Consider the following 27,539-nt stretch of genomic DNA (forward strand, 5'->3'; position numbering starts at 1 on the left):
AAAACAAATTGCGTTATTGAGCACTCTATTCTCACAAAAAATTATGCTGGGTAGAGGGCGGCTATTTATACCAGGTATTTCATTATTATTAGGTTCGGGCGTTAATGCACTTCTCATAGGGTCATAAGGCCCACAAGAAAAATGAAATGAAGCCCGCGGGCGATATGACACTTTCAAAAGTGACACAACGCCCGTGGACGCTATGACACTGGGCGTTATGCCATGCACCCAAATCCCGATCATTACATTTAAGCTTCTTTAGCGCTTTGATGCAAACAGACAAACAAACTGACTTTTCATTTCATTTTGAGAAGTCCACTAAAATTTTCAAATTTATTTATCTTTTGAACCAGTTATCGGATTTGGCTGATTGAGGTATCAATCGACGCGTATTTTTAAGTAGAATTTTAAAAAATTTTGACAAAAGGCCCCAACAGCCCCATTAGCTGCAATCATTTAAATTTTTCCCCTCCCACTTACACCCCCATATCTCATGACCCAGGTTGGTTAGAAAAAGTATGCCATTTTGTAAGTTAGGACTAAACCTTTCGATCGGTATATAATTCGATCTGATCGGACAGTCGTAGCAAATTTTCCAAATTAGCTGTATATATTGCTAGTCGCCTTTCGCACCCTTCGTGCTGCTTTCGTCACTTACGCGAACTGCCGTCCGCAGTGATAAACGCGGACTGTTCAATGAAGTAGGCTCATTATAAAAATTCCTTTTTGGTACACTTGACGATAACGACAGAGTAGAGTTCGACAAAACATTAATAATCTATCTTTAAATATTGTTCAAATTAATAAATAAATGATATAATAAACATAATCAACAATGATATGAAAAGAATACAAGAACATCAAAATAAGAAAAATATACAAGATACTTTTACTTACCAATTATCACAATTTATAGAATACATAGAAAACATTGAAATGGGTATGCAATTGTCAAGACTAGGACTTTTCAATCCAAAACCACTTACCTATGACAAACTTGACATCGTCAATAACCGAAACATACTACTAATTAAAACATCCACTTGGATTAACTACCAAGATAATATCATACTAATTATATGCCATATCCCAATTGACTTTCAGTCCACTAACACTATCAAAATTATCCCATATCCTGATTATAATGGCTATCAACTTGATTACATTAGTACTACTTCTTATTTTGAAAAAGATAATAAAATTTATAATCGAGATAATAAACCAGTAATTGACGAATGCATAACAAAAACTGTTTTACACACAACACCAATTTGTAACTTTGAACGCATAAGTAACAAAGAAATGATAAAATACATTGAACCAAATACCATTGTAACTTGGAACATAACTAATACAACTGTAAAACAAAATTGCCAGAAAAATAATGTTGATCTTAATATTCAGGGCAATAAAATTATAAGTATAAATCAATGCAAAATGCAAATAAATGACATAATTTTAAGCGACAACTATCTACAACCAGAAGTTGATCTTACACCATTGTATCCCCCCTTAGAAATAATTAAAGTTAAACCTATCAATCATGATGACATTGTAAAAATTGTATCACAAAATAATGTCTTTACATATGCAATCATCATAATCATGACCATCATATTCATAATTATATTCTTATATCTAAAACATGTATCTTGTAATCCCATAATGTTAATCCATACAAAATTAAAGAAACAAATTCACGAACCCAAGAACCAAAGAACGCCATCGGTTCAACCAGAAGAAGAAGAACAAAGAGACACAATTATCGAGATGACACAAACAACATTGCCAAAACTTTACCCTTCACTGTCACCTTGACTCGCAGGCTCGCCTTTTAAGGAGAGGGAAGTGACATATTCTATGTCTACGTTATACATAATATATTCTATGTCCACGTTATACATAAGTCTAGACACCAAATTCCCCATTACAATATTGTAAATTTTCACAGGCTGCACTCGTAAACAAAGAGCAGCTAAGCCGGGCTTCTCCCCCATCGATCAGCATTGATCGAAATAACCCACTGTCAGCAAATTTGCGTTCCCAGCTAACGCTGAGTAATTTCGTTCCCAGCCTTTTTAATATTGTAAACATTTAAATGCCCGAAATTTGCTTTCATTATAACGCAATGCACAATTATCTGTTAGTCTTAAGTTGTTCTTGAATAAATGAACTCGTCGTGTAATATCGCCTTGTCTTTTATTTTATAATAAATTCAACTTAACCGTTAGAGCTGTGCGCGGTTTTTATAAGATTCAAACTCACAGTAAATAAAGAAAAATCTAATTATATATATAGAAACAAATTGAATAGTTCAAATGACCATCTTATGCATATTCTGTCAGTTTAGTTAAAATATCTCAAAGAACAAAAAAGTTTTTCATACTATAACTGGATTTTCGGCCGATCGTTCCTATGGCAACTATATGACATAGTCGACCGATTTGAAGCAACTTTGCTCACAATGTGTAAGACAATAACAAATTTAAATTCTGTGAACTTGGTAAGGATATCTCAAAAAACACAACAAATTTTCATACCTAAGGTCATGCCGCTCTACAAGGAAGTCATAAAAATAAAGAAAAACATGCATAGATATAATATTTGATTATATCGCCGTTTCTCCATAGATTTTAATGAATCATATTTTCAACGACGCGTCGTCTCGACGCTAAATCAACGCGGCAAAAAATTTTTTTTTAGTTTTCTTGAATTTTAAAGTAAAAAAGCTCAAAAATTAAAAAAAATCTTTAAAAAAAACAACATTTTATTAATTTTAAAAAATTAATAGCTCTTAAACTACTGGCTTAAATCTTAGACTGTGGATGAATTCCAGATATGTTTATTAGCTTTCAGGAAAAGTAAAAAATTTGAAAATCGGTTTTGTTATTCACGAGTATTGATGACAAAAGTGGTCGCACCTTTAAAATAGCGGTAAGAAAAAAATAAAGCCAAATTTTAAAAAATTGTAAAAAAAAAAAACTCTTCCAATAAAAAAAAAAGTTTTTTGTCGTTTGGGGCCCCATATCTATCAAAAAAAGTGGGTTTGGTTCAATGCAGAAAAAAAAGTCCAAATTTGTTTCCTAGTGTAATAATTGGGCGCATTCACCAGGCAGGTTTGCTCCCTGATAATTTTTGTGATACTTCTGGTGAACGGCAGTGATACCGTATCATGACAGCAAATTTTGTGTATCATGATACCTGAGCATGTATCATAAAAAAAGGCTGTTACTTTATGCTACTTTTCTGCTCCCGTCAAATTATCTTATCGAAATACATTAAATGTTTATCGAAAGTTTTCTTTGTTGTCAATGTGCAACAGCAGAGTATTTTTTTAATAACAGATAATTTATTTTAATTTATTAGATAGTTTTAATTTAATTTCCTATCTGGCCTGTTCATAATTTTTATCATCGATAATTCGATTATCAGGTGTTGGCAAAAAAGTGTATTAAAGCGTTCACCAGTAAGTATCAGTACCATAAAACTTGTGTGATGCTTGATCAGGGAGCATGTTTTCTGATGACTGCGACCATTGCTCCGTACGAACGATGAAAAGAAGTAGTAGTCTGATTTGTACAAGAAGCTATCATATCATTTAGTAGGGTGCATGCAATAACGCCCAGTGCAATAACGCCCATTAGCGCTACTGCACAGCCAAAAGTGCAATAACGCCCATGGGCATTATTTCATTTTTTAAATTGCAATAACGCCCGCGACAAGTATGAATAAAGAACCGTGGGCGTTATTACACTTTTGGATGTGCAATAACGCAGATGAGTTGGAAATATTTTTTTAAGTCGGCCCAATCTTCGACGAAATCTTAGCTCAAAACAGTATCTCATCAACAAAAAAATATAATTTCTTGAAATGGAACACTTAACTTGTGGCTTCCGATTTGGACTCCGATGATGACGAGACTGATGATCCTCAGTTTCAATTTAGTCAAATGGTGGACGTTCTTTCATGCATTATACGCTCCGAAAAAAAGAGTTAAAAAAAGAGTTGCCTGATAAGGTATGGTGCTTTTCAGCACTATAGGCAACAGCTAATATATCTCTGTCTACTGACCACTTATATGTTGTGTTCAAAATTTGGACAGCCATTAGAGAAATGTCAGCTGTTTGTTGTGCACAAAAAAGATAATACATTGAATAAAAAATGGCTGAATTTAAAATGAAAAGAAGACGATTGGACTTTTTTAAATCAGACGATAAGATAAAGTTAATTAAAGAATTGGAGAAGTAAACCATTCTATATGACTTGGATGAAAAAAGCATTTCGATGAAATTTTTATAGATTGACCCAATATGCGCGTCGCCTGAGCTCCTCCTTCTCTTTTTCCTTCAGAATAGGGCAATATGCCAACAAATTCGTCTCCATATCTTAAAAACTTGTTGCATCTGGGTGTGGGCAAATTAACAAATCCCACAAAAAAACCTCTACACGAGGTAAAAGTCTAGTCTAGTCTAGCCCCAAAATTTCTGATATCCAATTTTGTGACGAACAAAATTCAGTTTAATCTAAAAATTTTTAATTGTTGGTCTGTTGAGGTTTCAATGTTAGCGAGATTTAGCGTTTTCCCGATAAACTAGCGGTTTTTTCAAAAAGTCGTAGAAACAAAAACTTCTCGATTTTCGAAACGGAATCAATCCCCATCATAACATTTTAGCTTCTTTAGCGCTTTGAGAAGTCCTCTAAAATTTTCAAATTAACTTATCTTTTGAACCAGTTATCGGATTTGGCTGATTGAGGTATCAATCGCGTATTTTTAAGTAGAATTTTTAAAAAATACAACATTTTACCAAAAGACCCCAGCAGCCCCATTAGCTGCAATTATTTAAAGTTTTAGTATGCCATTTTGTAAGTTAGGACCATAGCTTGCAAATAACTGTTAACCGTTTTTTTCCTTACGCTCTGTTCGCGAGAACAACCGAAAAAAATCATACTTTCTCGCTCTCGCTCTGAGCAAGACCCTTTGGTTGTTTTCGATCCGGTTTTCGGTTGAGCGCTAACAGTTGAGCAATTTGCTTATCGGTCTTTGAGTGAACAGCGCGTAAAGAGTGAAACGATTCACGCTCACACAGTGAGGCTCACCAAAAGACCGATTGACTGAAAAACTCAACGCAAACGGTCTTTTCAACTATTTGTCTTCTTTTCGATGCACAGTGGTACGTTGTGTAAAATTGCGACATTAAATTTCACTTTCGATCTTCTTGAAAAAATTGTATGTATTTCAGACTAATTTTTTGTTTAAAACAGGAATAGTTTTATTTTTTTAAGTATTTTATTTTGAATTAAGCTTAACAACTAATAATGCACTTTTTTATTAGTTTCACGTCCCATTTTGTTAAAATCACTGTGCTCAATCGAAACTCACAAAGCAAATTGACGCGTAAAACCCACGAAACTTCACATACACACATACATGCGCAAAAGACTTTTTGAATCGTCGTTCAGAAGCAAACGGTCCCGGAATGAGCAGAGCAAAAGAGAACAGAAAAAAGTGATCTTCGACTGAGCGCGAGCAAAATTTATTTACGAACAATCCAATCGGTTGCTCTCAGACCTTTTGCTCAAAGTCTCAGTGAAGAACACTTATTTCGCGACAGTGTGAAACGGTTAACAGTTATTTGCGAGCTATGGTTAGGACTAAACCTTTCGATCGGTATATAACTTGATCTGATCGAACAGTCGTAGCAAATTTTCCAACTTAGCTGTATATAGTTTTAGTCGCCTTCCGCACCCTTCGTGATGCTTTCGTCACTAACGCGAACTGCCGTCCGCAGTGATGGCAATATTTTCCTTATCGATATTTCGATAGCTCAAATCTGTCCAGCGCGGCCAAGTGTGACCGAAGGCTGCGCACACAACACAGGGTTGTGTTCGTCGAGCCACAGAGAGAAAGAGAGAGGTCTTATAAGTGTATGCGTGAGCGGCTTACTCTGCAGACTGCACCGATGGAACCGAATATGGGTCAAAGCCAAGGGCGATCGGCCGTTGACTCGGTTGGGACCGTTGCGCGTGGGCGAGAGAGGAACTGATAGACAAAAGGGGAAGGGGGGAAAGATAGAAAATTTAAGCTTAGCAACAGGTAGTTTTGGCAGGCATCGAGAGTCTGATTGGAAACTCGAGCGTAGACGCATGCGCTAGGAGTTTCGTCGGCTCAAAAATTTCGAAACGTGTGCGGTATATATACATATACAGATTAATATATATATATAAATAGACAGTGGCGGGAAAAATTATATTTATACGCAAATCAAAATAAATATAATTTAAAATTAAATAAATACACACACTTACACATACATTCAGTGAACAACATAGTGCAGTGATACGGAGCAATAAATATATCATTTTTTTTGTCACGAACAGCACCAGCAATATCACAAAACAACAACGAGAAGCAACAAGTGTTCAATTTTTTTGGTCCCCCATACACACGTACATTTATGTACACACACACACCTACAAATATATACATATATATATTTTTGGCAACAAAACAACAATAACCCAAACCCACAACTATTCACCTAAATATCGGTACAAGCAACGACAGTTAAACATTCAACAATACAACAATAACAACAATTTAAACAATACAACGTGCGTCGCGACAAACAACATTTAAACAAACAGCTGACGGCAAAGTGCGTTTTAGCAGCGTTCAACAGCGAGGCAGCGGACTGGATTGGCGCGTAGTTATTTAATTTATTAGTTACTAAATTTGTTATTTATTTCATTTGATATTTTTTGGTTCACATTTTGTTTTCTTCTTTGTTAACGTAAAGTCAGTTATTTATTATTGTTTAATTAATTTATAATTATTTATTTTGTTATTCATTTATTTATTATTTAATCAATTATTTAATATTTTTGAAAAAAAAATATTTTCATTTATTTAATTTCAAAATTTATTCAAATTTGTTAATTTTTTTTGCTTTTGTTTATTTATTTTAATATTTATTTGTTTATTTATTTTCGTTAATTTATTTATTATTCTCGTATTTTTTGTTGATCTTTCTTTGTTTTTTGCCATCCGTCCCTTATTTAGTTATTATACATATTCCCTCAAATACATTTATATTCTTTTCACAGGGTCCTTAATATTTACCCCCCAGAGCTCTGTAGGAATATTAGGAGTCCCTGTATTGTACTTAAAAAAAAAAATAATAAAAGTAGCATTAAAATAATAACACAAAGAAAAGGAAGAGGAAATACACAAGGAGAAAATGCAAAAATAATTAGAAATCAAGCACAAACACGAAAATAGACAAATATTTATTAAACATAAAATTGATAAATAAAGATTATAATGATAGGCATACATATTATAAATAAATACTAAGGAATTGAAAAATTAAAATTATTAGTTCTTAAAAATGTATTGAGGGAGGGGGATCGCATCGCCATGGAATAGGGTAGTCGTCAGAAACATTATTGGGTGGCGCAACGACTTTTAAGTTTGAAATGTTGCCGCCACAGGAAGGGCGGGTACGCTGCGGTATAAGACCGAAGACGCCGATAAGTGTGTCCAATGTTTTTGGTTGTGTTTTGGTATCGATATGTTGTGTCGTGTTTTGTTCGTGGTCGTTGAGAGATCGGAATCGATGATTGTGATTGTGCGCTCGGCGGGCACTGGTTAAAAGCCCTACCCTGAGATGACAAGCTAGCCAGCGTTGCCCAAGAGAAAGTAGCCGAGACGTAACAATATGGCGCCCAATCTGGAAACGAAGCTCGGCATCGGCTCCGCCGATGTCGCAGCAAACTGCCCAGAAGAAAATAAATATAAAGCATAAGATAACGAGTTCTCGAAATGCATGTTTTGCTGTATGGGCCGATCCGAAGCAGTGTCTTGTAGGGGGCGTTAACGCTCACCTACAATTGCACGTGGAGTGGTCGACCTATACAGTAATCATGTTTGTATTTGTCCAATGTTATAGTAATTGTTGTAAAGTAACTTACGTTTTTTTTTTTACAGGTTTTTGGGTGTCGTCTGTCCAGCTTCTGAAGCTTGATGACAACGGTGACCCGTGACGAGGAAGATCCTCGCACGCGCTGCATCGTGGGCATCGGGAGGGCAGCTAGATGGTGTATAGTTGGCCATGGTGACCCGTGAAGAGTAAGATACTCACACGCGCTGCATCATGGACTTCTATCCCATCGCGGGCAGATGACACTGAAAGAAAAAGTCATACAATAAAGTAAAGTTATAAGAAACGGAGTGCTCTTAACTGCCGATCATCAACTTGAGTGATGATCTGTGCAGTTGACAATACTCACGAGGTTGTTTTCCGTCGTCCTTTTTTTTTTTTATATTGGGCACGTATCGAACTTTTAAAGCTGGCGTAGTGTCTAGGCGACTATTTCCGGCAGGATGCGATCCCCACCTCATATTATATTGATCGGTAGAGACTGAAAAAGAAAAGAAAAAGATAAAAATATATATATGTATATATTAAAGTCGTTATAGTTTGTTATTATAAGTATTTTTTTTTTGTTTTTTTGTCCAGTATTTATTCAATTAATGTATTTATTTATTTATTTATTTATTATTTAGTATTTATTGAATTATTTATTGGACAATATTTATTTATTTATTTATTATTAATTGCTTAAGAATTATTGATTGGTTGTTGCCACTTATATATATATATATATTTGTCATATTTACCCAAATATTTACTTATTATTATTATATTTATTTATTTCCTTATCTCTATATATTTATTATTAATTTTCTTTGCTCGTTTTCTGGTATTGTTGTTGTTGCGATAAGTGACAGGCCGATAGTTTCCGTAAGCTTTTGTTTTTTCTGTTGGGTTTTTAATAGAAACGGCTGAAGGCGGTAAAAAGGGGCACGGGTATGATACCCGACAAGCCACGCAAGAGCGGGAGACCGAATAGGCAGGTTATGGGTGACGAGGACACCACCACCGGAAGAGGCTGCAAACCCATTAAAGGGCAGCGAGAAGCCTGTAGTATTCTCTGTTGATGCTTCGGCCATAAACGCCATGTTAGCACAAGCGCACTTGTCTTACTTGAAGGCCCAAGGAGAGAGGATCTGCCAGGCAATCCGTGAGGAGATGCGTGAGGGATTCGTGGGCATCATGAAGGCGATAAATAACCTCGATCTAGAGCTGCGAAAAAATCGATTCCAACATCGATACTATCGATTCTTTTTTTCCGTTCAAGCATCGAGTCTATTTTGAAAGAATCGATGTATCGTAAACAATTTTTAAGATAACTCCCACCACTGTGAATAAGGAGACAAACAAGACGTGCGAATAAGGGTAATTTAATAAAAATTGTGCTTTTAACTGATTACATTTCCCTACATAAATGTTGTTAAATTTCTTTAGGATCGTTGTGTGCTGGTGGATCAAGGAATTGGGAGCGAAATGGACAAATTTTTGGGTGTTTCAGGTAAATAATTTTAAATTCTGTTTTAAGCACGTGTTTCGCGAAACTAGAGTTGGGCATTTCATATGTGCAGTCAAGTGTTCCTATATCGAAGCCCATATAATTTAGTCGTGATTTATTATTATTGTTTATTGTTGATTTATCGCAGGGGTCGGCTTTTCAAGTTTTCTAGCGGTCCTCTGCTTTTTATTTATATATTTGCGTGTTTTCTCTGCATGTTTCTTAATCGTGCAAACGCAGACCAAGTTCGTCAATGTATGTTTTGCCTATTCCTGCTTTAAAGCGATTTCCTTACAATTGATAAATAATATACATTATTTTTAATAATTATAATTTTATAATAATTTTTTAGAAAACAATAAGGAATTGGATTATGAGGACTGTTCAGCTAAAGAAAATGAGCCCAAACGGAAATGTGCAAAGTCCAACGTCTGGAATTATTTCAAACGTTTAGAAGGTGGATCAGCCAAATGCCTTACCTATGGGAATGTTTACAAAACCTGTGGCAACACAACTAATTTATCCAACCACCTAAAGCGAGCTCATCCGACTGTGTTCACTGTTCCAAAAGCAATAAGAACACTTGGAGAATTTTTCGACACTACACGGCAGAAAAAATATGAAAGGGGCTCATCTCGGAAAATTTCTCTTGACAAGGCTCTGATCGGGATGATCGCTACGGATCTACAGCCTTTTAGGATTGTGGAAGACGCAGGCTTTCGTAATTTTGTCCACTGCCTGGACCCGCAATACGCGATGCCAAGCAGAAGAACATTAATTGATGTACTACTATCAAACATGTACGAGGAAATGAATGAAAAACTTAAACACATTCTCACTAAGGTAAAGTACTGTGCTGTGACTACCGATGGATGGACATCCAGAGCCAATGACCACTACTTGACGGTCTCTTTGTATGTATGATATATGATCTCAATGAATTGATCTCTGTTAATAAAAAAAAAACCACTTGTTTTTTCGATTTAATCGATGTTTTTTCTAAAAGATCGAAAAGAATCGATGCGCTGAGAATCGATTTTTTCGCAGCACTACCTCGTTCGGCCGCAATTACCGGTCTTTGACGCAGAGGCAACGGAAGAGCAGTAGCTAGCCTTCGAAGAAGTGCAGGGCAGGCAGTAGGGATGCAGCAAGGCGCAGTGCCGAAGCAGGATCCAGGCGTGGCAGGGAATATTCAGGCTCAGCCAAATTCGGTGCTACAGCCAGTACGAACACTCTTCCCGAACGCACGAAGAAGATTTTATATTCCGGGTTGAGTTCTTGTAGCACCAATCCAGATGCCCCTGGCGTGAAGTGCTTCGCTGCTTCCATCTCTTGTTAAAGGGTAGGGCTCGCGATTGGTATTGGATTCATGTTCGCCAACACCAAGTCGACGAATGTGAGCAACTAAAACGAGCGTTAATCGCCAGTTTAAGAGGCACCCAGACCGAGCACGATAAGATGCACGACCTAATGCAGCGTGAGCCAAAGCGTGGCGAGAGCGCGGACGACTTCATCCACGCAATGCAGAAGCTAGCGTCGAGATTGCGGGAACCGTTGCCAGATATATACGCCTCAGAGGTGTATTCTCTAGATCAACTACGGGACAAATGTAGCGAGGTAGAGAAGATGTACGGTAGGCGCAATCCGAAGCCAGCGTTTGATACGAGGCCGACGCCGAGGTTCGGGGTACCGAGGGGTGGAATGTCGGCGAATGAGATCGACGTATCGGTTGAACAGCCGACGTTGCCGGAACTCGAGGTTGAAGAGGCTCGAGTGGTGTCACGAGAGCCGCGTAGAACGGGGTGCTGGAACTGCGGGCAACCAGATCACGATTTCCGCAACTGTATGGCCAAGGAGCGGAAGATTTTTTGCTATTGGTGTGGCAGACCAGACAAATTTTGTCCGCAATGTTCAGAATGCGCGGGAAACGGGCGGAAGGGCGCGATGAAAGCGGGAGAATCACGCCAAAAAATGAATCTCGCGAAGATGTAGGCTTAGATCTGGTGAAGGGTAATAATTATAAGGATAATGTAGGGAATAAATTTAATAGCATTCGCCCTTGAGAGAAGGTCGGACTGGGGAAGACGCACGTGGAGAAGCACCAAATAGAACTGGTGGCGGGAGCTCAGCCTGTTAAAGACCGTCACTATCCACTGTCGCCAGCAATGCAGCAAGTGGTCTGGGATGAGGTCGACAAGATGTTAGCAATCGGGGTCATCGAGGAGAGCAACAGTCCGTGAAGTAACCGTACCACTGTGGTGCGAAGGCCGGATAAGAATCGCTTCTGTCTCGATGCCCGAAAGCTCAACACCTAGACGATCAAGGACGCCTATCCATTGCCTAGCATTGAGGGGATACTGTCGCGAGTGGATTAGACTTACTTTATCTCTAGCGTCCATCTAAAATTCGCCTTCTGGCAGATCGAGCTGGATGAAGAGAGCAAGGCGTGTACGGCGTTTACAGTGCCTGGGCGACCGCTTTACCAGTTCGCCATGATGCCTTTCGGGTTGTGCAATGCGGCACAGCGTCATGTCGTCTTATGAATAAGGCGATCCCGACCGAGCTACGATCAAACGTGTTCGTGTATCTCGACGACCTTTTGATCATAGCTCCAGACTTTGAGACACATATTGAGTATCTGAATCGAGTCGGCGAGTGCCTGAAAGCCGAAAATTTGACGATAGGGTTAAAAAAGTCGCAGTTCTGCTTTAAGTCGCTGAAATACCTGGGATTTATCATAGGCAGGGTTACACTACGCACAGATCCAGCTAGGGTAACGGCCATAGAGCAGATTCCAGTGCCTCGATCAGTGCGCGAAGTTCGTGCGTTCCTAGGTACCACTGGGTGGTACAGGCGGTTTAGCAGGAACTTCGCTTCCTTAGCAGTACCACTCACGGATGCTCTGAAGTCCAGAAGTGGCCAGAAATTTGTCCTGAGCGAGGAAGCTGTCAAGTCAGTTCAAGAATTAAAGAGAGCTATGACGACGGCTCCGGTTGTAGTGCACGCTGATTTTAAGAAGCGATTTTATGTCCAGTGTGATGCGTCACATGCCGGTGTGGGAGCCGTTCTCTTCCAGCTAGACGAGTCTGAGTATGAGAGACCCATCGCGTACTTCTCGGCGAAGCTTGACAAACATCAGGTCAATTACTCGGTTACCGAGAAAGAGTGTCTCGCTGCGATTTTGGCGATCCAGAAGTTCCGGCCATACATTGAGCTTATGCCATTTACGGTCATCACAGATCACGCCAGCCTAAAGTGGCTGATGTCTCTGAAAGACCCGAGTGGTAGGCTAGGTCGATGGTCGCTGCAGCTTCAGCGCATGGACTTCGAGATCAAGCATCGCAAGGGTGTCGATAACATCGTAGTGGATACGCTCTCGCGAAGCTTTAGTGCTGAGGTCGCAGATTTGGAAGAGGCTGAGTTCGATCCGAGCGAAGCGTTAGGGTTTCAGACGAACGATTTCGAATCTGAGGAGTATAAGGAATTAGTTCGGGAGGTTCATGAAAACAAGGATTGCTTGCCAGATTTCAGAGTAGAGGGGGGTGCAATCTTCAAGCGCGGAGTGTTCAGTAAGCTAGAATAAGAGCTCGATGGAGCGACATGAAAGTTTTGGGTGCCTGCATCTCTCACTCATGAGTTGGTAAGGAGAGCGCACGAAGAGCATACAGCGGCACATGGTGGAGTGTAGCCAAAACGCTGCATGCGCTACGGAGGCAGTACTTCTGGCCAAAGATGGCAGTCCAAGCGGCTGACTTTGTTCGAAACTGCGCTCTCTGTAAAGAAACAAAAGCGGTAAATTGTAGGATGCAGGTTGGTTAGGAGCAGAAGTCGTCACAGAGAGGCATTTCCAGAAGCTTTACATCGATTTCTTAGGGAAGTATCCGAGATCGAAGCGAGGTCACGCGTGGATCTTTATTGTGGTGGACCATTTCACCAAGTTTTCGTTTTTGAAGGCCATGCGCGATGCGACTGCGAGCTGCGTGGTGGAGTTTTTGGTACAGGAGGTGTTCCATAAGTTTGTCGTTCCTGAAGTGATCCATTCGGACAATGGTGTTCAGTTTACTGGCACAGCCTTCGAGGAGATGATCCAAGCTTATGGAATCAACGACCTGAGAACCGCAGTGTACTCACCACAAAGCAACGCAGCAGAACGCGTAAGCCGATCGGTATTGGCGGCGATTCGGGCGTACCTTGAGTCTGACCATCGGGAGTGGGACATGTACCTTCCAAAGATCGAGGTAGCGTTACGCAATAGTGTCCACTCGGCTACAGAAGTGACACCGTTCTTCGCTTTGTTTGGCCAACATTTGATGTTGAACGGCACACAGTACGCATTGGGGCGCAAATTGAAATCACTTTGCGAGCACGAATTTGCGAGTCTAAGCAGGACAGATAGGCAGCAACTAATCCAAGAGAAAATTCAGAAACAGCTCCATGCAGCATATGAGCGGAGCAGCCTGCGCTACTTAAGTCCAGGTCAGGAGGTATTCAGACGTAACTTTACGTTGAGCAACTTCAGCAAAGCTTACAATGCAAAATTTGCGCGGAAATTCCTGAAGGCACGTGTGGTGAGGTCCGTTGGCTCGAACATGTACGAACTGGAGGATGAGCAGGGGCGTTCGGTCGGCGTGTTCCATGCCAAGGATATTCGCCAGTAATGGGAGCATGATAGGCTCTAGTGTGGAGTGGGCGTGGGCCTACGTTGAGCGCGGTAAAGGTGGGCAACTCTTGGCAGCAGATTCACCGACGCATCGTTACTAAATTCCAGTCCCATGCAGACGAACATTTGCGCCACTATTCTGGTGAACCGGGCGGAAATCTTCGTGTCGGTGTTGCATCTGGGTCTGGGCAAATTAACAAATGGCAATATTTTCCTTATCGATATTTCGATAGCCTAAATCTGTGGCCAAGTGTGACCGAAGGCTGCGCACACAACACAGGGTTGTGTTCGTCGGTGAGAGCGAGTATAAGAGCCACAGAGAGAAAGAGAGAGGTCTTATAAGTGTATGCGTGAGCGGCTTACTGTGCAGACTGCACCGATTGAACCGAATATGGGTCAAAGCCAAGGGCGATCGGCCGTTGACTCGGTTGGGACCGTTGCGCGTGGGCGAGAGAGGAACTGATAGACAAAAGGGGAAGGGGGGAAAGATAGAAAATTTAAGCTTAGCAACAGGCAGTTTTGGCAGGCATCGAGAGTCTGATTGGAAACTCGAGCGTAGACGCATGCGCTAGGAGTTTCGTCGGCTCAAAAATTTCGAAACGTGTGCGGTATATATACATATACAGATTAATATATATATATAAAATAGACAGTGGCGGGAAAAATTATATTTATACTCAAATCAAAATAAATATAATTTAAAATTAAATAAATACACACACTTACACATACATTCAGTGAACAACATAGTGCAGTGATACGGAGCAATAAATATATCATTTTTTTTGTCACGAACAGCACCAGCAATATCACAAAACAACAACGAGAAGCAACAAGTGTTCAATTTTTTTGGTCCCCCATACACACATACATTTATGTACACACACACACCTACAAATATATACATATATATATTTTTGGCAACAAAACAACAATAACCCAAACCCACAACTATTCACCTAAATATCGGTACAAGCAACGACAGTTAAACATTCAACAATACAACAATAACAACAATTTAAACAATACAACGTGCGTCGCGACAAACAACATTTAAACAAACAGCTGACGGCAAAGTGCGTTTTAGCAGCGTTCAACAGCGAGGCAGCGGACTGGATTGGCGCGTAGTTATTTAATTTATTAGTTACTAAATTTGTTATTTATTTCATTTGATATTTTTTGGTTCACATTTTGTTTTCTTCTTTGTTAACGTAAAGTCAGTTATTTATTATTGTTTAATTAATTTATAATTATTTATTTTGTTATTCATTTATTTATTATTTAATCAATTATTTAATATTTTTGAAAAAAAAATATTTTCATTTATTTAATTTCAAAATTTATTCAAATTTGTTAATTTTTTTTGCTTTTGTTTATTTATTTTAATATTTATTTGTTTATTTATTTTCGTTAATTTATTTATTATTCTCGTATTTTTTGTTGATCTTTCTTTGTTTTTTGCCATCCGTCCCTTATTTAGTTATTATACATATTCCCTCAAATACATTTATATTCTTTTCACAGGGTCCTTAATATTTACCCCCCAGAGCTCTGTAGGAATATTAGGAGTCCCTGCATTGTCCTAAAAAAAAAAAAAATAGAAATAAAAGTAGCATTAAAATAATAACACAAAGAAAAGGAAGAGGAAATACACAAGGAGAAAATGCAAAAATAATTAGAAATCAAGCACAAACACGAAAATAGACAAATATTTATTAAACATAAAATTGATAAATAAAGATTATAATGATAGGCATACATATTATAAATAAATACTAAGGAATTGAAAAATTAAAATTATGAGTTCTTAAAAATGTATTGAGGGAGGGGGATCGCATCGCCATGGAATAGGGTAGTCGTCAGAAACATTATTGGGTGGCGCAACGACTTTTAAGTTTGAAATGTTGCCGCCACAGGAAGGGCGGGTACGCTGCGGTATAAGACCGAAGACGCCGATAAGTGTGTCCAATGTTTTTGGTTGTGTTTTGGTATCGATATGTTGTGTCGTGTTTTGTTCGTGGTCGTTGAGAGATCGGAATCGATGATTGTGATTGTGCGCTCGGCGGCCACTGGTTAAAAGCCCTACCCTTAGATGACGAGCTAGCCAGCGTTGCCCAAGAGAAAGTAGCCGAGACGTAACAAACTATTCTTTTTAGTTATTTTTCAAGTTGACGCATTTTAAAATGTAAGCAAACCACAGCTGACGCCCCAATGTGACCACTCAACATTTGGTAACTTTTTGGTGCTGCGTTGGTCACACTAGTTTGCGATGCTAGGCGTCCAAATTTATCACTTCTTTTTTTCGCTCCTCACAAACTTTAGTGAGTATGTACTAAAGAGCTGCACAAGCACAAAAATTATGTTTTACAAGCACTCTGCTTAAATTCAAAACGAATACTTCAGTGCATTGCCTAATGCCCCATATAATTTGCTGCTGCTTTCTGAAATTACAGTGTTAGCATCAGAGCTCAACTGATCGAATTCAATTATTCCCACATTAATTACCATCGACAGTGTGACGGTGGCGGCCAATATCATCACGATTCTGATTATTATGCAGCGATATTACGCTAAGAGTAATACACTCTATATATGAGAATTCTTTTAATTCACGGTCCGTTGAGGATCTTTTTTTTGAGAATTTAGGTCGTACACCAGCTAGATATTAACCACCTTTTAAGAAGGAGAGAAAAGCTAAGAGAGAGTTAAGGCGTTCATTTTTTTCTCTATATTCTGGTGCACTCGCTGTACACTAGAACAATTATGATTTTCTTACTATACTAACATGTTTTGTTTTGAAATTTTACTTCCCAATAGAACTCAAGCACTGTCAAGCACTGTAATGAGAATTTTCATATTCTGTTGTGTTTGTTCTATTTCTGTCAAAGTTACACTAGAACAAAGTGTCTAGAAGTACTGTACAGTAGTGAAGTAGAATTTCAAAATATTTTGTGCAGCTCTTTAGTATGTACCTTGAACACCCAAAATAAAGAAAATATGTGATTTTAGTGTTTTTCAATACTTGTAGGCCTCTTAAAAGTAGCAAAAAAAAAATAGCTAAATTGGCAACGGTGATTTGCAGTAGGCGTTACCTCAATCGTTAACATCGCAACCAGCCCTATTAATCATGATTCCCGAAATTTGCTGCAAACTTTTTTTGACTCGTTTACAAGTAAATCGAGGCATCGTTGACATGGATGCAACTCAATTTTTTTTTTTTAATATTAAATATTAAGTATTTAAGAGAATATTTAAAAAGTATAACAGAAATTAAAAAAGGATAGATTTTTGGAGAGGGGATGTTTCAGCAAAGTTCAAATCTGTCCTAAAAATGGACGATACGGCAGAACTGACTATAACACCATTTTGACAACATTTCATGAAATGATTTCGCAAAATGGACTCCGTGTAAACCGAGTATATAACAACTAAATAAATCGTAGCAAGCAACTTATCGATACAATTATTATAAACAGGGGAACCATCACTAATTCGATTTATGAGTCATAATTTACTCGGCAATAAGATATTAAAGTTTTTTGTTAGAGTTAAACCAAAATTATTTAGTAGCAGCCAAGACAATTAACATATTAGTGTACTTATTTTATATTAAACATGTCGTATCAACAAGCTGGCATGCCAGATCAAACATTTCTTTGGGACGTATTTCAAAGGTAAACTATCTATGTAAATAGGTAGAAATACAGTGGATCCCAGCATATTTATTTGACCCACAAATCTAACTTATTACCATTTTTATGTAGTGGATAAAAGAAGTTGGGAGCCACTGTAAGAACGAATCTAGTCAAGCTAATTTGTTCACTTGTTTGTAAATTTTATGTTTTAATATGTACATATATGATCGTATTAAATTGTTTTAGGGTTGACAAAGATAGAAGTGGGCATATTTCTGCAGATGAACTTCAAGTCGCCCTCTCTAATGGCACGTGGTCTGCTTTCAATCCGGAAACAGTCAGACTAATGATTGGGATGTTTGATCGGGAAAACAGAGGAACTGTTTCTTTTCAGGATTTTGGTGCCCTTTGGAAATACGTAACTGATTGGCAGAATTGTTTCCGTTCCTTTGACCGTGACAATTCCGGTAATATTGACAAACAAGAACTTAAAACCGCCCTGACATCGTTCGGTTATCGTCTGTCCGATCATCTCGTTGAAGTTCTTCTTCGCAAATTTGACCGTTTTGGTCGTGGAACCATTCTTTTTGATGATTTCATACAATGCTGTATTGTCCTATATGTAAGTATTTCATAGTGTATGATGATATTTGTGGTGATTATGTACATTTATCAATCCTTTTTACTTACTGTAGACGTTAACAACAGCTTTCAGACAACATGATACCGACATGGATGGAGTCATTACAATTCACTATGAACAGTTTCTGAGCATGGTGTTCTCACTTAAAATTTAATATTATTTATCTTTATAAACAATCGCTTCACAATATTTAATGGAGAAAGGTATATATAAATGTAAATAGTAAGTTTGACTTAACAATTTTTAAGTCGGCTTAATTGCCAAAATGAATATGAAAGCAACCTCAAATTTTTAACTACTTTTATACATTAAGCATTTTTTAATGAAAAAGTTAACTTAAAATATACTATTTTATGAAAACATAAAAATATAAATATATTCAAAAAGTTAAAAATATTATATATAATAGTTTACAAATATAAATATATGTAAAAAGATGTTGTATTTTATTAATAATTAAGCTGAGTACTCACTAAAGTTGGTGACGAGCGAAAAAAAGTCATAAATATTGACGCTCAGCGTCGAAAATTATTGTGACCAACGCTACACCGCAAAGTAACCAAATATTGAGTGGTCACATTGGTGAGTCTGCTGTGCTTTGTTTACGTTTTATAAAGTGCCAAAATTAAAAAATAAATTAAACAGATTGTTTTTAAGATATGGAGACGGGATTGTTAGCATATTGCCATATGCTGAAGAAAAAGAGGAGGAACGCAGGATTCGCGCATATTGGGCCAATCTATAAAAAATTACGTCAACATGTTATTTTCATGGAAGTAATAAAGTCCATTTCTTTAACAAATTTATCTTATCCTTTGTTTTAATGAAGTCCAAGCGTCGTCTTTTTATTTTAAGTTCAGCCATTTTTAATTCAAAGTATTATCTCTGGTGTGCACAAGATAAAGCTGATATTTCTCTGTAGACTGTCCAAATATTGAACACGACATATATTTTTTCAGTCGACAGCAAATATCAGCTGTTACCTCCAGTGTTGAAAAACGACACAACTGTTCATGCAACTTTTTTTTGACTCCTTTTTTGAGTATCGCTATAGCGGAGTGCGTTTCGACACTGTTTTTTTTATATGAAGTTTAGACCCAGCGAATCGAAGTTTGTCGATGTGAGTTCCTAGCTTTATGCTTTATTGTAGAATATTTCCAAATGGAATCACTTGAATCACTTTACAATTTGAACAAGCTCATATATTTCAATTTGCGATGTACTATGCGATGAACAATATATCGCAAGCAATCGATTATGAAGGGCTGTCATTGAAAGCCCCGCGATAGTTCTACATCATCGGTAATGCACAGTGTTGCCAGTAATCGACCTTTGAAATAAGCTAGATTTGAAAAAAGTAATATATAAAAATGAAGTAAAAAAAAAAAAAAATTCTTAAATAGGCTAAGCATTAATGTAACCAAAATCACAAGGAAAAATTTTGGATTTACTCAATAGGTTTCCACCTGTACTTCAGCTTCAATACTTTATCCAATTCTTTATCTTTCAGAAAGTGCAGATATTTCTGGAACATATTCCGATTTATACGTTCGATTAAATCGATAGTGACGAGTCTAAAAAGCAATGTTCGTTGAATCATTGTTAGCGTTTAAGCGAATAAAAAAAGTGTTTATCAAGGCGGCTTATGGTAACTCGCTTTCATAAAAAGCAGGTAAAACTACTGTACAAATTAAGAATTTGAGGAATTTTCTGCATTTCTAGAATTGATAGTTAATAACTATTTACTTAATGCAGAATAGGTACTAGAGGTGTCCCAGATGTCAGCTTAGAATAAGCTGCGAGAATTAAAGCTAAAGGCGAGTACTCATAAAAAGTTTGTCAGACGCCAGCAAAAAATGCTCCATATTTAACTGAGATCTATAGAAAGCCATTGCTGCCAGTGCTACGCACAAAAATAAACAAAAGTGGAATGGTAGCTTTGTTGCGTCAGTTGCGCTCTTTGTTTCAATATTGAAATCGCACAGCTAATTAGAATACATTGAGGAGACATAGGAAATAAAAAAATATTGGATACTCTACATGTGTAGTAATGAACAGCAATAAGCGAAGACAATAAAAACCAATGTGTAGATTTTTTTATTAATAAGGGTAGGTACTCACATCGAAAAAATTCCATTCGGTTAGCCAAACTCCATATAAATTATCTCGCTTCAGTTCCGCTGGTGCACTACTCACAAAAGGCATGAAAAAATAGTTCCCAGATAAAGTGCGGCGCTTGTCAACACAGCTGATATATCTCGGTCGACTGACCATTTATATGTGTTGTTCAATATAAGGACTGCCATTAGAGAAATGTCAGCTGTTTGTTGTGCACACAAGAGATATTACTTTGATTTAGAAATGGCAAAACTTAAAGTGAAAAGAAGTCGCTTGGACTTTTTTAAATCAGACGATAAGATAACGTGGATAAAAGAAGTAGAGAAGTACACCATCCTATATGACTTAGATGAAAAAATCATTTCCATGAAATTTTTATAGATTGACCCAATATGCGTGTAGTCTGCGTTCCTCCTTCTCTTTTTCCCTCAGCTTAGGGCAATATGCCAACAATCCTTTCTCCATATCTTAAAAAGTATTCTTTTTATTTATTTTTAAAGTATGGCGCATTTAATAATGTAAACCAACCACAGCTGACGCCCCAATGTGACCACTCAACATTTGGTTACTTTTCGGTGTTGCGTTGGTCACACTAGTTTTCGACGCTTGGCGTCCAAGTATATCACTTTTTTTCGCTCCTCACAAACTTTAGTTAGTACCTAACTTAAATAGTTGTATGTATATAATTAGGACCCACCGATTGTTTCAGTTGTATCTTATATTCTACCAATTTTGTTCTAGTTGAACAACTCCAAATTAGAGAGATTGCAAATTTCAATGTTTTTACAGGCAGTCGAGCGAAAATCAGCTGTTTCACAAACAGTGTTGAAGTCCGACAACCCCTTTTGATTTATCAACTTTGTTTTTTTGTTCTGAGGACTGGTCATCTAAACCGCTGCTGAATTTTTTTCTACCTAATTTCACAACCGTGTTTATTATATGGCGGTGACACCTCGCGAAATGCATTTTTATGTGCAGAGTACTTTGCTTAAAACAATTAAAAACATAAATGCATTTTTTGTAATAGTTTTCTGACCAATAAATAACAACAGATCCAACATTAATTTTGAGTATGCATAGTCAAAAAGGTTGACCTATTAAATAAGTCATAAACTGGCTTTTAATAATCGATGGAACATTTTGTAAAAGGTTCAATAACTTTTTATTCATTAGAGTTCCTAGTGCTCGCTGATCATTTTTGTAAATAAATTTTATTTTTATTTCGTATCTGCGATTCTCATAGTTTGTATTAATTTTTATACATTTTTTTCGAAGGCGTTGGCAGAAAAAGGTAGCATTCTAGGATGTAGATACTAGGATGTATCACAATTATACAATATTTGTGATACTTGATCATGGAACATGTTTCCTGGTGAATGCGACCATCAGTGCTGCCATATCATCCTTTTTCCGGACAGATTTGTCTCTTATTAAAATGAATTTGACTGAATTTTTCTGAAACATCCCCTATCCGGAAATCTGTCCTTTTTTAATTTCTGTTATACTTTTAAATATTCGCCTAAAATATTTTTTTAATTTCAAAAAAAAAAGAAGTGAGTGGCATCCATGTTCAAGTTGATTCGATTTACTTCTAAACGAATAAAAAAAAGTTTGCCCAAATTTCGGGAATCGTGATTTATAGGGCTGGTTGCGATGTTAACAATTGCAGTAATGTTTATTACAAATCTCCGTTGTCAATTAAGCTTTTTTATTAAAGCTATTTACATGTTTCTTAAAAGTATTGAAAAACACTTAAATCATATGTATATTTTCTTTGTTTTAGGTTCTTACTCCTTGATTTTATTTTTCAACATAGATTAACACACAATAACACAAAAACTGATGCATGGTATTATTCGTGCGTACCTAAAAACTAAAAAAAAAAAGTTTAAATTTTGAGATTTGTCCTGTTTTTTTGTCCCTTTTTAAAATATTTGTCCAATTTTTGTCCTTTTTCGGAGTCCGTCTATCCTGTTTTTCTTATCGACTTATGGCAGCACTGGCGAGCATTGAAAGCCACGCTATGAAATGAGAACTAGTCACAGAAAAAATGTTCCATTTCACGCGTATCTTGAACTAGATCACAATAGTTTGATTCGGTCGATTTTCCATATTGTTTCAGTAAATTACGTTGTTCCGTCTGCAAAGAATGAAAAAAGTGTATTGTCGGCTTTCATATTAGCTAAAATAAATTTGTCCTTTAAAGCAGATCGCTTCTGTAAAGTAAATTTTTTTAATTTGTTAAACTTCAAAGCACTACTACATAAAAATATTCCAGAAACAAAGTTAAAATGTCTGAGCTTCAATCATCATTATTGTTGAAGAAACAATTGGCAGGTATGTTTCACATGTCTAACTCGGAATATTTATATATATATACATTTGCATATATGTACATATGAGTTTATAAACGTATATGCATGCATACATACATATTTATATGCTCGTGCATATGTACATATGTAAGAATAGAAGAATCAAAAGAGCATTTTCCAGACATTCATGAAAGCATGTGTGAATTAATGTCACTATGTATTTATGTGTATATACCAAATACATATATTTGCATGCGTGTATGTATTAATATACATAAGTCTAAGGACCGTTCAGATGCTGCATGTTCAAATATATAATTTTAACTATATACTTAACTTAAAATACCTACATATGTATGTATGTATATATATAAGTTAAAATATGCATATACATTTGTATATGACTTATCTCCCAGATTTGGTCTCTAGGCCGGTTTTGACATCCTTGCTAAGAAGAGAATTTGGAATTCGAAGGTAGTAAATAGTCGATATTCCTTGTGGTAGATAATCAACGTAGTTATTATCTATAGTTTGTATATGCATAAGACTCGTATGTACATATAAATTAATTATATTTGTTGTGCGAGCATTAAACATGCATACATACATGTGTACATGGACAAAGGAAATTCTGACAAAGGAAATTCTCAAACTTGCATAGGTACATTTAAATCAGGGCTGGGAATACTGATTAAAAGTTATTTTAATTAAACTGTTCTACTTAGTTGAATCTTCCAGCGAAAATAAATTATTTGATAAAGTTTCTTGAGTATTTCAGTCTACAGTAAGTCACTTTAAAATATGTGGTACAATCTTTCTTGAAAGTTTTCTTACCAGCACATTTTATTTATGATTTTTATCTTAGATAGTATTTACTTGTGACTTTAATTCACATTCCGAAGCCTTTGATTAGTTGCCAATGATTTAATTTAAAGTAAAACAAGTATATCAGTCGAGCGCACTCGACAGTGGGATACCCTGTACTTATAGTTGATTTTTGACTGATTGGTTAGTACTATAACATGAGGCCAACCGTTCCTATGGCAGCTATATGATTTAGAGGTCCGATCCAAAAATATAAACAAACTTGCTCTGCGTATACTATCTAGGAATTTACATACCAAATATGAAGTTTCTATCTATCTGTATGACTATAAGGTTCATTGTAACCTTGTTCATGACAAAATTTGAAAATAAACTTGATCTGCCTGACTTTATAAGAAGTCTACATTCTATATTTGATGCTCCTAGCCCATACCATATCTGAGACCTTGGTTTTCAGACGGACATGGCTTTATCGACTCGACTGATGATGATGATCAAAAATACACATATATACTGTATGAGGTCAAACTTAATATATCCGCACAGGGTATAAAAATACATATTGACTGACAGATAATGCAGGTGATAGGAATTACATAGAATATTTACACTTAATAACAACTCCATTCCCTTCGAGACCGTCCCTTGTCCGAAGTTTTAAATAAATGGTTTTGATTACATAGTAATTAAATGTATCTTATATTTTCTAGTGCTTTTTACTTGTTTCCTATTCTAGAAAGTTTTTCGTATAGTATTTAAATATCCGAAATATGTATAATAAATATAACAAAAAGGGTGTATTGTGTTCGTTGGAATGTACATATGTAAGTACATTATGTACATAAGTAACAGGGAAAAAAAGGCATTTCTGACCCTATAAATCTATATAAAACACACTTAATATGCGTGGGGCCTTTGTGTCGAATTTGATTGCCCCAGTAGTCTCTGCGATCTAGGCGCTCACACAGACGGACTAACGGACAGACAGACAGAAGGACGAAAATCGTTTTAACGATTTGGCTGGTTGATTCAAATCGGCTTACTACAAATGTCGAACGTTTTAATACAGCTTTTTGCAAGGTTATCAAATCTTCGGCTTGCCGAACAGCATTTAAGTGCCTTAGCTCAGGGTATTCTACAGTGAGTATACTAAATATTTTTTTAATTTTAACCTATCTTTTGCATTTTACGACAGTAACGTATATGCTTATGTATTGTCTTACAAAATTTTAAAACAAGAAAAACAACAAAATCGACTGAAACAATTTCACAGCTTATTAATCAAGAAACAAATGCAATTCTCATATCAATTTGATATGTGCTAAAGTAAATTTATAATATTTGGTAGGTCTCCGCTCTTCTGGTCAATAACCATTTTGAGTTTTCAGGTCACTTTGGTGATATTTTGTTCCATTTATCTTCCAGTGCAATTATTTTATTATGGGCACTTTTAATTGATACTTGACGTTTTTGGATTTTGGAACGGCCCACAAGTTATGTGTCGGGTTATTGTTCTGCTAAAATCTGAAAACGTCACGAATGACCAAGCTCTCTGCACTTTCTTGCCAATTGGGCCTCAAATAATTGAGGTAATGAGTCTTGTTAGTTGTTGTCCCTAAGAACAATTAACATTTCGTGTACATTATCCGAGTTAATATAAATATAAAACCATATATAATCTATTGGTTCATAATTTAAAAATAAACAATTCTTAGATTTTGATGAATAGCTAAGTATTTAAAATAATTTGGAATATAAGTAACATTTATTTTAACAATACAAAATTCTAACCATTCCTTTATTTCAGAACTGAATAAGAATCCAGTAGAAGGTTTCTCAGCTGGATTAATCGATGAAAATGATATATTCCGTTGGGAAGTCCTAATAATTGGACCACCAGATACACTTTAGTAGGTTTATTACAGTAAATATATATTTATTATATTGAAAAGATACTTACATATCGGTCTACGTATTATATACCGAGTGATATACAATTGGTTCTGTTGTCTATCAGATATTGCAACGATATTAACTTGTTTGTTTTATTTGCAGGGGTTATCTAGATATATCATTTTTTCATTACGTCTAAATGTAAAAAAATTCTAAGAAAGGTGTACAAATAAAAAAAAGTAAAACGAAGATCCAGTGAACCACAACTTCAAAAATATATCCGGAATCGGCTTAAATAGTTATATTCAAATGTCCGTTATCAGTCTGTAACATCAGATTATCACAAACTATTTTGATAAGTAAACAAAATAATAATCATTAGTAGAATAATAACTATTAATGATCACGTCATTGCTTTGCGTGATTTTTTTATATTTATTTTTGATTGAAAATTGATTTTAAAGCCTCTAACTCGTTACCTGGTAAAATAGACGCGATCGTTCCATTCTAAAACTATTCTCAAGGAAGTACGTTTTTTTTCCCACCAAGTATAAAATCTCTGGACAGACCCCAAAAACGAATTCAGTGAATTGTTAAACACTCACCTATTTCACTGTACACAAAAATTAAGTCTAGCTTAAGGATTTAATTAGGTTTCTATAAATTGAATATAAAAAACTAAGTTTAAAATAAAAACGTGCTGGTTAGTAAAAGCAGGTTGAAATTATGAACTGGTCATTTAATAAATTACTAAGACCCTGCGTATATTAAAAATTATTTAAATTAAATCTCTTTAAATCCAGTCGATTTAAAAAGTTTTACTTTAATAATTTTTAATTAATAAATAAGAGTTTAATTTATTCACAACTGTTTTTGTAATTTTCTTCAACAGTGAAGGAGGTTTTTTCAAAGCGCATCTGTACTTTCCTAAAGAGTATCCACTGCGCCCACCTCGAATGAAGTTCGTCACAGAAATTTGGCATCCAAATATTGAAAAGAACGGAGATGTTTGCATTTCGATTTTGCACGAGCCTGGAGATGACAAATGGGGTTACGAAAAAGCATCTGAACGTTGGTTGCCGGTGCACACAGTAGAAACTATCTTGATATCTGTGATATCAATGTTAGCGGATCCCAACGATGAGTCTCCAGCAAATGTTGATGCAGCCAAGGAATGGAGAGAATCCTACACTGATTTCAAGCGCAAAGTGGCACGTTGTGTTCGAAAAAGCCAGGAGGAGTGTTCGTAGAAGTCGGATTTGCTCTATATTTGTATATTTATATAAAAAATTTGATACATTAAAATGAATAACTGAATTAATAGACATATAAACTTAAGATTTCATCTTCAGACAATTGGATAACTTACTTTGCTTACTAAATTGTTTGATTTACTTTCTGTTTTTAAACTGGTTCGTATTTTGCTTATAAAGGGATACCTTAACAGACTGTAAAGCTGTGAGGATTAATTGCGGAAGGGAAAAAATTACAGGTCAAGCTAAAATTGGAAAAAAGTTGTCAATTTTATGCCATGGCTGATAACTTTTTAAAGCCAAATTAAAGCAAGAGGTTAGAGCAGCGATTGGGATATAACTTTTAAGCATTTAAAAGCCGCCAAAAGAATCGCTTGAGTGCCTTTTATGATATCAAACCAGTGTTGTCCAGAAGCACACTGTTAGGGGTGCTCCAGAAATGTATGGGTTTTTGGTTGACTTAGGCCCATTGTGATACCGGGAATCTGCTGATCTTCTTTTCCCGCCTATGGGTACCATCCGGCTGCTACGACAAAATAAGCAGTCTGAGATGGGCTTCTGGTGGATAGATCTGATATACTATCTACAATGGGGATTCCTAGAAACTCCAATCTAGTACACGTTCTCGTAGAGAATAGGACATTGACAGTAAAAGTGCTCCACCGTTTTAACTTCCTCTTCGTCTCTGCAGCTCCTGCAGATATCATTATGTGGTGCTCCGAGTCTTGCCGCATATGTTCCTAACAGTCAGTGTCCTAGTGCTAGGAC

General features: G+C 36.5%; 3 protein-coding genes across 6 annotated transcripts; all 3 read left to right on the forward strand.

The window, feature by feature from the left end:
• Nucleotides 1-9,260: 9,260 nt before the first annotated feature.
• Nucleotides 9,261-10,475, forward strand: LOC117782558 (zinc finger BED domain-containing protein 1-like). 3 transcript variants are annotated; one of them, XR_004617290.1, is made up of 3 exons: nt 9,261-9,299; nt 9,369-9,432; nt 9,793-9,992. XR_004617290.1 is itself a non-coding variant. In XM_034619580.1 (3 exons), exons 2-3 carry the CDS (start codon nt 9,408-9,410, stop codon nt 10,351-10,353), a joined length of 597 nt encoding a protein of 198 aa, XP_034475471.1. In that variant the 5' UTR covers nt 9,261-9,299; nt 9,369-9,407; the 3' UTR covers nt 10,354-10,475. The 3 variants fall into 3 exon arrangements, 1 of the variants encoding a protein (XP_034475471.1); XR_004617291.1 differs by lacking the exon at nt 9,793-9,992 and adding an exon at nt 9,578-9,649; XM_034619580.1 differs by having other exon boundaries at nt 9,782-10,475.
• A 7,123-nt stretch (nt 10,476-17,598) lies between these two features.
• LOC117782559 (programmed cell death protein 6) lies at nt 17,599-18,690 on the forward strand. Its single transcript, XM_034619581.1, has 3 exons — nt 17,599-17,763; nt 17,971-18,346; nt 18,420-18,690. Exons 1-3 carry the CDS (start codon nt 17,705-17,707, stop codon nt 18,519-18,521), a joined length of 537 nt encoding a protein of 178 aa, XP_034475472.1. The 5' UTR covers nt 17,599-17,704; the 3' UTR covers nt 18,522-18,690.
• Nucleotides 18,691-22,597: 3,907 nt separating this feature from the next.
• Nucleotides 22,598-26,856, forward strand: LOC117782560 (ubiquitin-conjugating enzyme E2 G1). Of its 2 annotated transcripts, XM_034619584.1 has the most exons (4): nt 22,598-22,708; nt 22,764-22,822; nt 25,433-25,535; nt 26,411-26,856. In XM_034619584.1, the coding sequence occupies exons 2-4, from the start codon at nt 22,777-22,779 to the stop codon at nt 26,766-26,768; spliced, it is 507 nt and encodes a 168-aa protein (XP_034475475.1). In that variant the 5' UTR covers nt 22,598-22,708; nt 22,764-22,776; the 3' UTR covers nt 26,769-26,856. The 2 variants fall into 2 exon arrangements, with proteins under 2 accessions (XP_034475475.1, XP_034475473.1); XM_034619582.1 differs by having other exon boundaries at nt 22,599-22,822.
• The last annotated feature ends 683 nt before the right edge of the window (nt 26,857-27,539 follow it).

This window comes from Drosophila innubila (assembly GCF_004354385.1).
Source record: "Drosophila innubila isolate TH190305 chromosome 2L unlocalized genomic scaffold, UK_Dinn_1.0 5_B_2L, whole genome shotgun sequence".
Classification (NCBI taxonomy): domain Eukaryota; kingdom Metazoa; phylum Arthropoda; class Insecta; order Diptera; family Drosophilidae; genus Drosophila; species Drosophila innubila.

Bases quoted from the DNA above. Each gene is read 5' to 3' on its own strand.
- LOC117782558 (XM_034619580.1), top strand. From the start codon at position 9,408: ATGGACAAATTTTTGGGTGTTTCAG. The intron at 9,433-9,781 runs GTAAATAATTTT...ATAATTTTTTAG, and splicing joins CAAATTTTTGGGTGTTTCAG to AAAACAATAAGGAATTGGAT.
- LOC117782559 (XM_034619581.1), top strand. From the start codon at position 17,705: ATGTCGTATCAACAAGCTGGCATGCCAGATCAAACATTTCTTTGGGAC. The intron at 17,764-17,970 runs GTAAACTATCTA...AAATTGTTTTAG, and splicing joins CTTTGGGACGTATTTCAAAG to GGTTGACAAAGATAGAAGTG. The intron at 18,347-18,419 runs GTAAGTATTTCA...TACTTACTGTAG, and splicing joins AATGCTGTATTGTCCTATAT to ACGTTAACAACAGCTTTCAG.
- LOC117782560 (XM_034619584.1), top strand. From the start codon at position 22,777: ATGTCTGAGCTTCAATCATCATTATTGTTGAAGAAACAATTGGCAG. The intron at 22,823-25,432 runs GTATGTTTCACA...CCTTTATTTCAG, and splicing joins GTTGAAGAAACAATTGGCAG to AACTGAATAAGAATCCAGTA. The intron at 25,536-26,410 runs GTAGGTTTATTA...TTTCTTCAACAG, and splicing joins GGACCACCAGATACACTTTA to TGAAGGAGGTTTTTTCAAAG.